General features: G+C 48.9%; 1 protein-coding gene across 1 annotated transcript in view; it reads left to right on the top strand.

Moving 5' to 3' along the window:
• The first annotated feature begins 11,381 nt into the window (after positions 1–11,381).
• The window catches only part of rpl37a (ribosomal protein L37a), an 8,401-nt gene continuing 7,237 nt past the window's right edge, over positions 11,382–12,545 (top strand). The window contains exons 1-2 of the mRNA XM_087989444.1: positions 11,382–11,426; positions 11,646–11,774. Coding sequence (XP_087845570.1) covers positions 11,424–11,426; positions 11,646–11,774 — 132 coding nt within the window. The 5' untranslated portion in view covers positions 11,382–11,423. The remainder of the gene's footprint in view (positions 11,427–11,645; positions 11,775–12,545) is intronic.

The raw sequence follows: 12,545 nt of genomic DNA, 5'->3' as shown, positions 1-12,545 counted from the left end.
TCCCCCCGAAGGATCCCAAAAACACGATCAGAGACATCACGGACCCGGGAGGCAGCACACCAACCGTGAGTCTCTCTCGTCCCCACAGAACCTCCTATCTGTTCCCCCTAACTATCGAGTCCCCAATGACTACTGCTCTGCTCCTCTTCCCCCTTCCCTTCTGAGCAGCAGGTGCCCCACTGCTTTCCCCTGGTAAGTCATCCCCCCCCCCCCCAACAGTATCCAAAACGGTATACTTATTGTTGAGGGGAATGGCCACAGGGGATCCCTGCACTGCCTGCCGGTTCCCTTTCTGTCCCCTAACTGTCACCCATCTGTCTTTTTCTTTTATCTAGGGAGTGACTACCTCTCTAAGTCCTGTCAATAACCCCCTCTGCCTCCTGATTGATCCTAAGTTCATCCAACTCCAGCTCCAGTTCCCTAACGCGGTTTTCGAGGAGCTGGTGCTGGGTGCACTTTCCACAGATGTAGTCAGCAGGGACACTAGTGGTGACCCTTCCCACATTCTGCAGGAGGAACATTCCACTGCCCTAAACTCCATTCCCACTATTCTAACTCCCAAAGTGACTACTAAAAAAAGGATTAGGAAATAAACTAGTTACCTTACCTTGTCAATCTGGCTTCCACAACTTTTTTTTTAGGTTAGAGGAGGAGCATGGGTGGGAGACACTACCCTTCGGTCCAACCTGTCCATGCCGACCAGATATCTGCAAACCAGATATCCAAACCCAATCTAGTCCCACCTGCCAGCACCCGGCCCATATCCCTCCAAACCCTTCCTATTCATACACCCATCCAAATGCCTCTTAAATGTTGCAATTGTACCAGCCTCCACCACTTCCTCTGACAGCTCATTCCATACATGTACCACCCTCTGCATCAGAAAGTTGCCCCTTAGGTCTCTTTTATATCTTTCCACTCTCACCCTAAGCCTATGCCCTCTAGTTCTGGACTCCCCGACCCCAGGGAAAAGACTTTGTCTATTTATCCTATCCATGCCCCTCGTAATTATGTAAACCTCTACAAGGTCACCCCGCAGCCTCCTACGCTCCAAGGAAAACAGCCCCTGCCTGTTCAGTCTCTCCCTATAGCTCAAATCCTCCAACCCTGGCAATATCCTTGTAAATCTTTTCTGAATCCTTTCAAGTTTCACAACATCTTTCCGATAGGAAGGAGACTAGAATTGCATGCAATATTCCAACAGTGGCCTAACCAATGTCCTGTACAACCGCAACATGACCTCCCAACTCCTGTACTCAGTACTCTGACCAATAAAGGAAAGTATACCAAACACCTTCTTCACTATCCTATCTACCTGCGACTCAACTTTCAAGGAGCTATGAACCTGCACTCTAAGGTCTCTTTGTTCAGCAACACTCCATAGGACCTTACCATTAAGTGTATAAGTCCTGCTAAGATTTGCTTTCCCAAAATGCATCACCTCGCATTTATTTGAATTAAACTCCATCTGCCACTTCTCAGCCCATTGGCCCATCTGGTCCAGATCCTGTTGTAATCTGAGATAACCCTCTTCGCTGTCCACTACACCTCCAATTTTGGTGTCATCTGCAAACTTACTAACTGTACCTCTTATGTTCGCATCCAAATCATTTATGTAAATGACAAAAAGTAGTGGACCCAGCACTGATCCTTTTGGCACTCCACTGGTCACAGGCCTCCAGTCTGAAAAACAACCCTCCACCACCACCAAATGGCTAGATCTCCCTGTATTCCATGAGATCTAACCTTGCTAATCAGTCTCCCATGGGGAACCTTGTCGAACGCCTTACTGAAGTCCATATAGATCACATCTACTGCTCTGCCCTCATCAATCTTCTTTGTTACTTCTGCAAAGAAGTCAATCAAGTTTATGAGACATGATTTCCCACGCACAAAGCCATGTTGACTATCCCTAATCAGTCCTTGCCTTTCCAAATATATGTACATCCTGTCCCTCAGGATTCCCTCCAACAACTTGCCCACCACTGAGGTCAGGCTCACCTGTATATAGTTCCCTGGCTTGTCTTTACCACCCTTCATAAACAGTGGCACTACATTTGCCAACCTCCAGTCTTCCGGCACCTCACCTGTGACTATCGATGATACAAATATCTCAGCAAGAGGCCCAGCAATCACTTCTCTCGCTTCCCACAGAGTTCTCGAGTACATCTGATCAGGTTCTGCGGCTTTATCCATTTATAACCATTTCAAGACATCCAGCACTTCCTCCTCTGTAATCTGGACATTTTGCATGATGTCACCATCTATTTCCCTACAGTCTATATCTTCCATATCCTTTTCCACAGTAAATACTGATGCAAAATATTCATTTTGTATCTCCCCCATTTTCTGTGGCTCCACACAAAGGCCGCCTTGCTGATCTTTGAGGGGTCCTATCCTCTCCCTAGTTATCCTTTTGTCCTTAATATATTTGTAAAAACCCTTTGGATTCTCCTTAATTCTATTTGCCAAAGCTATCTCATGTCCCCTTTTTGCTCTCCTGATTTCCCTCTTAAGTATATTCCTATGCCTTTATATTCTTCTAAGGATTCACTCGATCTATCCTGTCTATACCTGACATATACTTTCTTCTTTTTCTTAACCAAACCCTCAATTTCTTTAGTCATCCAGCATTCCCTATACCTACCAGCCTTTCCTTTCACCCTAACAGGAATATACTTTCTCTGGATTGTTATCTCATTTCTGAAGGCTTCCCATTTTCCAGCCGTCCCTTTACCTGCGAATATCTGCCCCCAATCAGCTCTCGAAAGTTCATGCCTAATACCGTCAAAATTGGCCTTTCTCCAATTTAGAACTTCAACTTTTAGATCTGGTCTATCCTTTTCCATCACTATTTTAAAACATATAGAATTATGGTCGCTGGCCCCAAAGTGCTTCCCCACTGACACCTCGGTCACCTGCCCTGCCTTATTTCCCAAGAGCTGAAAACGTGTTGCTGGAACAGCGCAGCAGGCCAGGCAGCATCCAGGGAACCGGAGAATCGATGTTTCGGGCATAAGCCCTTCAAGAGTAGATCAAGTTTTGCACCTTCTCTTGTAGGTACATCCACATACTGAATCAGAAAATTGTCTTGTACGCATTTAAGAAATTCCTGTCCATCTAAACCTTTAACACAATGGCAGTCCCAGTCGATGTTTGGAAAGTTAAAATCCCCTACCATAACTACCCTATTATTCTTACAGATAGCTGAGATCTCCTTACAAGTTTGTTTCTCAATTTCCCTCTGATCATTAGGGGGTCGAAAATACAATCCCAATAAGGTGATCATCCCTTTCTTATTTCTCAGTTCCAACCAAATAACTTCCCTGGATATATTTCCGGGAATATCCTCCCTCAGCACAGCTGTAATGCTATCCCTTATCAAAAATGCCACTTCCCCCTCCTCTCTTGCCTCCCCTTTCTATTCTTCCTGTAGCATTTGTATCCTGGAACATTAGGCTGCCTGTCCTGCCCATCCCTGAGCCATGTTTCTGTAATTGCTATGATATCCCAGTCCCATGTTCCTAACCATGCCCTGAGTTCATCTACCTTCCCTGTTAGGCCCCTTGCATTGAAATAAATGCAGTTTAATTTATTAGTCCTACCTTGTCCCTGCCTGCCCTGACTGTTTGACTCACGTCTGTTCTCAACTGTACCCATCTCAGATTGATCTCTTTCCTCACTACCTCCCTGGGATCCACCCCCCCCCCCCCCCCCCCCCCCCCAACCTCCCCATCTTACTAGTTTAAATCGTCCTGAATAGCTCTAGCAAATTTCCCTGCCAGTATATTAGTCCCCTTCCAATTTAGGTGCAATCTGTCCTTTTTGTACAGGTTACTTCTACCCCAAAAGAGATTCCAATTATCCAAAAATGTGAATCCTTTTCCCATACACCAGCTCCTCAGCTATGCATTCATCTGCTCTATCCTCCACTCCTGTTCTCACTAGCTCGTAGCACTGGAAGTAATCCAGATATTACTACCCTTGAGGACCTTTTTAAATTTCTGCCTAACTCTCTGTAATCTCCCTTCAGAATCTCAACATTTTCCCTTCCAATGTCATTGGCTCCAATGTGGACAATGACCTCCTGCTGGCCCCTCTCCCCCGTGAGAACATTCTGCACCCTCTCTGAGACATCCTTGATCCTGGCACCAGGGAAACAACACACCATTCTGCTTTTTCTCTGCTGGCCACAGAAACATCTGTCTGTACCTCTGACTACAGAATCCCCTAACACAATTGATGTCTTGGAAGCCGAGGTACCCCTCGTTGCATTAGAGCCAGTCTCAATACCAGAAATTTGGCTGTTCGTGCTACATTCCCCTGAGAATCCATCACCCCCTACATTTTCCAAAACAGCATACCTGTTTGAAATGGGTATATCCACAATAGACTCCTGCCCTAGGTGCCTACCTCTCTTAGCCTTCCTGGAGTTAACCCATCTATGTGACTGTACCTGAGACTTTACCCCCTTCTTATAACTTCCATCCATCACATACTGTTGCTGTTGCAAATTCCTCATCACTTCTATCTGTCTCTCCAACCGATCCACTCGATCTGATGAGATTCACATCCAACAGCATTTATGGCAGATATAATCCGCAGTAACCCTTAAACTCTCTTTAAACTCCCACATCTGACAAGAAGTACATATCACTGCAAAGACTTGTAGCAGGGTTGTTGTTATGGGTGTCTTCAACATTCCCAATATCAATTGGAACCTCCTTAGTGCACATGGTTTGGATGGAGCCGTTTTCTCAGGTGTGTCCAGGAGGGAGTATGTAGACAGGCCAATGAGGGGAGGAGGCCATTTCGGATTTGGTGCTCAGCAATGAGCCAGGGCAGGTTTCAGATCTCGCGATGGGAGAACGCTTTGGTGACAGTGACCACAACTGCCTCACATTTACCATAGCTTTGGAGAGGGAAAGGAGCTGTTACCAAGGGAAGATATTTAATTGGGGAAAAGGAAACATTGCCGCTATCAGACAGGAGTTGGGAAGTACAGGCTGGGTGCAATTGTTCCACATGAAGGGCACAACAGACATGTAGAGATTATTTAAGGAGCAGTTGTTGCGAGTGATGCACGAATTTGTTCCTCTGAGACAGATAAGAAGGGGTAAGATTAAGGAACCTTGGATGACGAGAACAGAGGAGCTTCTCGTCAAAAGGAAGAAGGCAGCTTACATAAGGTGGAGGAAGCAGGGATCTAGCACAGCTTTAGAGGATTACAGGCTTACTAGAAAGGAGCTCAGAAATGGATTGAGGAGAGCCAGGAGGGGGCATGAAAAAGGCTTGGCAAGAAGGTTTAGGGAGAACCCAAAGGCATTTTACTCATACGTGAGGATTAAGAGAATGATCAGGGAGAAGGTAGGGCCATCAGGGATAATGTAGGGAACTCGTGCGTGGAGTCTGAGCAGATAGGGGAAGTCCTAAATGAGTTTTTTGCTTTGGTTTTCACCAAGGAAAGGGACCTTGTTGTGAATGAGAGCTTTGAGGAGCTGGGATACAGTCCTGACCAGATCAAGATTGATGAAGTTGACACACTGGAAATTTTGGCAAACATTAAGATTGCTAAGTCCCCAGGGCCAGATCAGATTTATCCGAGGCTGCTCCGGAAGCGAGAAAGGAAGTTGCTAAGCCGCTGGCAAAGATCTTTGCTTCCTCGCTCTCCACAGGAGTTCATACCAGAGGATTGGAAGGGGGCGAATGCTGTTCTTCTGTTCAAGAAGGGTAATAGGGAAATCCCTGGCAATTACAGACCAGTCAGTCTTACGTCTGTGGTCAGCAAGGGTTTGGAAGGAATTCTGAGGGATAGGATTTATGACTATTTGGAAAAGCATAGCATGATTAAAGGTAGTCAGCATGACTTTGTGAGGGGCTGGTCATGCCTCACTAATCTTACTGAGTTCTTTGAGGAGGTGACAAGACAGGTCGACGAAGGTCGAGCAGTATTTGTGGTGTATATGGACTTCAGCAAGGCATTTCATAAGGTCCCATGGTAGGCTCATTCATAAGTGAGGGCTGCTGAGAAGGGTAAGTTTTCCCACTTAAAAAGGCACTTATCTGGGGAGTCGGGCCTCCATTTTTACAGCGCTGTGAGTAGAGAAGGAGGAGTGAAGTGAGGACTGCTGGAAAGGTAAGGGCTTAATTTACATTTGGGCTGTGGCTAACCCCAAGATACTACAGAGGAACAGCATTCGCCTCCTGCCCCCCCTCCTCTAACTGGAAGAAAAAGACTCTGAAAGGTAAGGCTTTTATTTTTTTCTTCATCTTTCTTTTTTATATATTTAAGTGCATTGTTTGGTTTTAGTTAGTTCATATAAAGCTAAGCTTACAATGGCAGGGGACCTCAGACCAGTGGCCTGTGCCTCTTGCTTGATGTGGAAGCTCAGAGATGTATCTAACGTTCCTGACTCTTACATTTGCAAGAAGTGTGTCCAGTTGTAGCTCTTGTTTGACTGCATGACGGCTCTGGGGCTGCGGATGGACTCACTGTGGAGCATCCACGATGCTGTGGAGGTCGTGGAAAGCACATTTAGTGAACTGGTCACACCGCAGGTTAGAATTGCTGAGGGAGACAATTGCTGAGGGTGACCAAAAGGCAGAAAAAGAGTAGGTAGGCAGTGCAGGTGTCCCCTATGGTCATATCCCTCCAAAACAGGTATACCATTTTGGATACTGTTGGGGGAGATGGCTCACCAGGGGAGGGCAGCAGTTGCCAGGATTATGGCATCGTGGCGGGCACTGCTGTTCAGAAGGGCGGGAAAAAGACTGGTTGTGCCATAGTCATTAGGGATTCTATTGTGAGGGGAGTAGGTAGTCGGTTCTGTGGCCGAAAACGGGACTCCCAGATGGTATGTTGTATTCCAGGTGCTCGGGTCAGGGATGTCACTGATCGGCTGCAGACCATTCTAAAGGGGGAGGGTGAACAGCCAGTTGTCTTGGTGCATATAGGCACCAACGATATAAGTAGGAAACGAGATGAGGTCTTGAAAGAAGAATTCAGGGAGATAGGAGAGAAGTTAAAGAGGAGGACTTCAAAGGTAGTGATCTTGGGATTACTACCAGTGCCACGTGCTAGCCAGTGTAGAAATGAAAAAATAGGCAGGACGAACACATGACTTGAGAGATGGTGTAGGAGGGAGGGGTTCAGATTTGTTGGACATTGGGACCGGGTTCTGGGGAAAGTGGGACTATTACAAAGTGGATGGTCTACATCTGAACCAGACCAGAACCAATGTCCTTGGGGGAGTATTTGCTCCTGCTGTTGGGGAGGGGGCTGGGAGCCAGAAGAGAAGACAAGTAGGCAGCGAGGTAGAGACTGGAGACTGTAAGAATTATGAAGATAGCATTAATAAAGAGAAGAGTAGGCAGAGAGCAGATGAGCGCAAAAGAACTGGTGGCCTGAAATGTATCTACTTTAATGCAAGGAGTATAGTGTGTAAGGCAGACGAACTCATAGAACATAGAAGAATACAGCGCAGTACAGGCCCTTTGGCCCTCGATGTTGCGCCGATCCAAGCCCACCTAACCTATACTAACCCACTATCCTCCATATACCTATCCAATGCCCGCTTAAATGCCCATAAAAAGGGAGAGTCCACCACTGCTACTGGCAGGGCATTCCATGAACTTACAACTCGCTGAGTGAAGAACCTACCCCTAACTTCAGTCCTATATCTACCCCCCCTTAATTTAAAGCTATGCCCCCTTGTAATACCCGACTCCATACGCGGGAAAAGGTTCACACTGTCAACCCTATCTAACCCCCTAATCATCTTGTACACCTCAATCAAGTCACCCCTAAACCTTCTTTTCTCTATTGAAAACAGCCCCAAGTGTCTCAATCTTTCCTCATACGAACTCAGGCTTGGATTGTTGCCTGGGAGTATGACGTTATTGCAATCACAGAGACTTGGTTGAAGGAAGAGCATGATGATTGGCAACTAAATGTTCCAGGATATTGATGCTTCAGACAGGACAGGGAGGGAAGTAAAAGGGGGTGGGGTGGAGTTTCATTGCTGAAAGGATTCTTGGCAGTGTCGAGGAACAGAGGGATCTTGGTGTTCAAGTACATAGATCCCTCAAAGTTGCCACCCAAGTGGATAGGGTTGTTAAGAAAGCTTTTGGTGTTTTGGCTTTCATTAACAGGGGGGATCGAGTTTAAGAGCTGTGAGGTTTTGCTACAGCTCTACAAAAGACCCTGGTGAGACCACACTTGGAATATTGTGTCCAGTTCTGGTTGCCCTATTATAGAAAAGATACAGAGGCTTTGGAGAGGGTGCAAAGAAGGTTTACAAGGATATGCCTGGACTGGAGAGCTTGTCTTATGATCAGAAGTTGAATAAGCTTGGACTTTTCTCTCTGGAGAGAAGGAGAAAGAGAGGTGTCTTGATTGAGGTAAACAAGGTAATATGAGGCATGGATAGAGTCAATAGCCAGAGACTTTTCCCCAGGGCAGGACTGACTGGCATGAGGGGTCATAGTTTTAAGATATTAGGAGGAAGGTATAGAGGGGACATCAGAGTTAGGTTGTGAATCCATGGAATGCATTGCCAGCAGTGGTGGTGGAAGCAGAGTCATTAGGGACATTTAAATGACTCTGGACATGCAATGGATAGCAGTGAGTTGAGGGGTGTGGAGGTTATTTTACATTAGGAATAATCCTCAGCACAAATTTGTGGGCCAAAGGACCTGGTCTGTGCTATACTTTTCTATGTTGTATGTCCTATGAATTTCTGGGGAGAAAGTGAGGTCTGCAGATGCTGGAGATCAGAGCTGAAAATGTGTTGCTGGAAAAGCGCAGCAGGTCAGACAGCATCCAGGGAACAGGAGAATCGACGTTTCGGGCATAAGCCCTTCTTCAGTTCATTCCTGAACAAGGGCTTATGCCCGAAACGTCGATTCTCCTGTTCCCTGGATGCTGCCTGACCTGCTGCGCTTTTCCAGCAACACATTTTCAGCTATGAATTTCTGGATTAACTGTGTAGTGTTAATACCACATGCTGTCAGATGTGCTTCTCCAGCTGTTTTTATTTCAGATCTCCAAATTCTGCAGATTTCCTTCTCTGAAGGACATTAGTGAACAAGGCGGTTCTTTGCATCAATTGTCAGTGATTTCAGGGTCATTATTAGATTAGGTGTGGATGAAATGGAGTTCTGAAAGATTGCAATTTCAAATAAACGTGTTGGACTATAAACTGGTATCCAGATTAGAGTGGTGCTGGAAAAGCACAGCAGTTCAGGCAGCATCCGAGGAACAGTAAAATCAACGTTTCGGGCAAAAGCTCTTCATCAGGTATTCCTGATGAAGGGCTTTTGCCCGAAACGTTGATTTTCCTGCTCCTCGGATGCTGCCTGAACTGCTGTGCTTTTCCAGCACCACTCTAATCTGGACTTTAGTTTCCAGCATCTGCAGTCATTATTTTTACCTAGTTGACTATAACCTGGTATTGTTTGATTTTTGACCTTGTCCACCCCAGTCCCTTCAAAACATGAACAAATTACAGCAAACAGTGGAGAAGTAACTGAAGCAGCCCTGCCAAGGATCATGAAGAAAGTTGGAGGTGAGGGTTGTACATCTCTGTCACTGTCTCTTTATGATTTGGAGATGCCGGTGTTGGACTGGGGTGTACAAAGTTAAAAATCACACAACAGCATGTTATAGTCCAACAGGTTTAATTGGAAGCACACTAGCTTTCGGAGAGATACTCCTTCATCAGGTGATTGTCAATGATGTATCGCTCCGAAAGCTAGTGTGCTTCCAATTAAACTTGTTGGACTATAACCTGGGGATGTGTGATTTTTAACTGTCGTGATTTGGAAGTACTCTCAAGGATGCCCTCTCAAGAACGGGGTACGATGCTCAACTCATCGACTGCCAGTCCCGACATGCCACAGCAAGGAACCGTAATGACCTCCTCAGGAGACAGACACATGCTGCAACTGACAGGGTACCCTTCGTTGTTCAGTACTTCCCAGGGGCTGAAAAATTACGCCATGTTCTTCGTGACCTGCAACACATTATCAATGAGGATGAGCACCTCACCAAGACTTTCCCCACACTTCCACTACTTGCCTTTAAACAACCGCCAAACCTCAAACAGATCATTGTTCGTAGCAAACTGCCTGGCTTTCAGGACAACTTCATACAACCCTGTCACGGTGGATGCTGCAAGAGGTGTCAGAGTGTGGACATAGATATCACCATTACGCGTGGGAACACCTCCCACCTTGTACATGGCAGGTACTCATGTGACTCAGCCAATGTTGTCTATCTTATACGTTGCAGGCAAGGATGCCCGGAGGCATGGTACATTGGGGAAACTGAGCAAAGGCTACGACAACGGATGAATGGGCACTGCACAATAATTAACAGACAGGAGGGTTCCCTCCCAGTTGGGGAACACTTCAGTGGTCCAGGACATTCAGCCTCGGACCTTCGGGTGACCATCCTCCAAGGTGGTCTTCGGGACAGGCAGCAGAGGAAAGTGGCCGAGCAGAGGCTGATAGCTAAGTTCGGTACCCATAGGGAGGGCCTCAGCCGGGACCTTGGGTTCATGTCACATTACAGGTGATCACCATTGCACTACACACACACATATTCCTACACACACACACTCTCACATACACAGATGCACACACAGACACCCACACACATCCTTATAGACACACACTCCCACGCTCACACATGCACCCCCTCACAGACTTAAGACACTCTGCACTCACTACACACACACATACACACACTTTCTCACACTCACAACCCCCACCCCAGACAGACACACACACAGACAGACAAAGACCCACATGCACACATATATTTTGTGGGGTGAATTTGTACTTGCAGAGTTACATTGCAATTTGCTCAAAAACTGCATACATTCATGTAGAACTCTGAGCTCAAAAACTGCATGAATTTATGTAAAACTCTGTTATCTCACTTTTTAGATTAGAATCAATCTAAACATCAGGTCATTGACAGGGAACACAGGGGGCTAACACCTTCAACATATTGTCCAGCTATCACCATTGTTAACAGCTAACCCGAGAATGCAACTTTAAAAAAAAGGGTTTTGTGATTTACACATGAAAGAAGTGAAACTATCACTGTATTCTAACAGATGAAAGGCTTAACAGACAATCAATTTTTCAATGTATAATTTCAGTTACATCACACTGCAAATTTTTGCTATAAATTCTGTGTTACGATCGAGACCTCCACAATCACCTGATGAAGGAGCGTCGCTCCGAAAGCTAGTGTGCTTCCAATTAAACCTGTTGGACTATAACCTGGTGTTGTGTGATTTTTAACTTTAAGATGTGGGGACCCTGCGCCTTTAAATCCCGGGCAGCAGTTTGCGCACGCGTGGTACGGCCCTTATAGCGCGTGCGCACTCGGTCCCGCCCTCTCTGCTCTCAAGATGGTGAGTGTCTCTGGCAGTAGATCCCGGGCCCGGGCCGCAATCCGCCTCCATCCGGACTCCCCGGGAACCATCGGCTGCCGCACACCTCCCGGGGGCCCGCCTTACACCTCCCGCTAATCGGGAGTTGGTTATGGAGTGAAGGGGTCAGGGTGTGGGGAGGATCTGGGGCCTAGCGCGGGCTCCGGGGCTATGCTCTGATCCGCGGTGTTTATCTTCCAGGCCAAGCGGACCAAGAAGGTGGGCATCGTGGGCAAGTACGGGACCCGGTACGGAGCGTCCCTCCGCAAGATGGTGAAGAAGATCGAGATCAGCCAGCACGCCAAGTACACCTGCTCGTTCTGCGGCAAGGTCCGGGGCCGGGGTCAGGGTCAGGGTCGGGGGGAGAGGAGAGGGACCCAGTGACACCCAGTGATCCCCCCCCCTCGCCCCCCCCCCTCGTCCCCCTCCCCCCCCCCCCCTCGTCCCCCTCCCCCCCCCCCCTCGTCCCCCTCCCCCCCCCCCCTCGTCCCCCTCCCCCCCCCCTCGTCCCCCTCCCCCCCCCCTCGTCCCCCTCCCCCCCCCCTCGTCCCCCTCCCCCCCCCCCCCCTCGTCCCACTCCCCCCCCCCCGTCCCCCGTCCCCCTCTCCCCCCCCCCCCCCCCCTCGTCCCCCTCCTCCCCCCCCGTCCCCCTCCCCCCCCCTCGTCCCCCTCCTCCCCCCCCCCCTCGTCCCCCTCCTCCCCCCCCCCTCGTCCCCCTCCTCCCCCCCCCTCGTCCCCCTCCTCCCCCCCCCCCTCGTCCCCCCCCCCTCGTCGCCCCCCCCTCGTCCCCCTCCTCCCCCCCCCCCTCCTTCCCCCCCCCCCCCTCGTCCCCTCCTTCCCCCCCACCCTCGTCCCCCTCCTCCCCCCCCCTCGTCCCCCTCCTCCCCCCCCCCCCTCGTCCCCCTCCTCCCCCCCCCTCGTCCCCCCCCCCCTCGTCGCCCCCCCCCTCGTCCCCTCCTCCTCGTCCCCCTCCTCCTCGTCCCCCTCCTCCCCGTCCCCCTCCTCCCCCCCCTCCTCCCCCCCCCCCCCCTCGTACCCCTCCTCCCCCCCCCCTCGTCCCCCTCCTCCCCCCCCCCCTCTCGTCCCCCTCCTCCCCCCCCC

The sequence above is a fragment of the Chiloscyllium plagiosum genome, unplaced genomic scaffold (genome assembly GCF_037043375.1).
Source record: "Chiloscyllium plagiosum isolate Xiang-an unplaced genomic scaffold, Cpla_swu_hap1 HiC_scaffold_7, whole genome shotgun sequence".
Lineage (NCBI taxonomy): Eukaryota > Metazoa > Chordata > Chondrichthyes > Orectolobiformes > Hemiscylliidae > Chiloscyllium > Chiloscyllium plagiosum.
The sequence above is the reverse complement of the archived record's forward strand: the minus strand, read 5'-3'. Positions and strand labels throughout refer to the sequence as shown.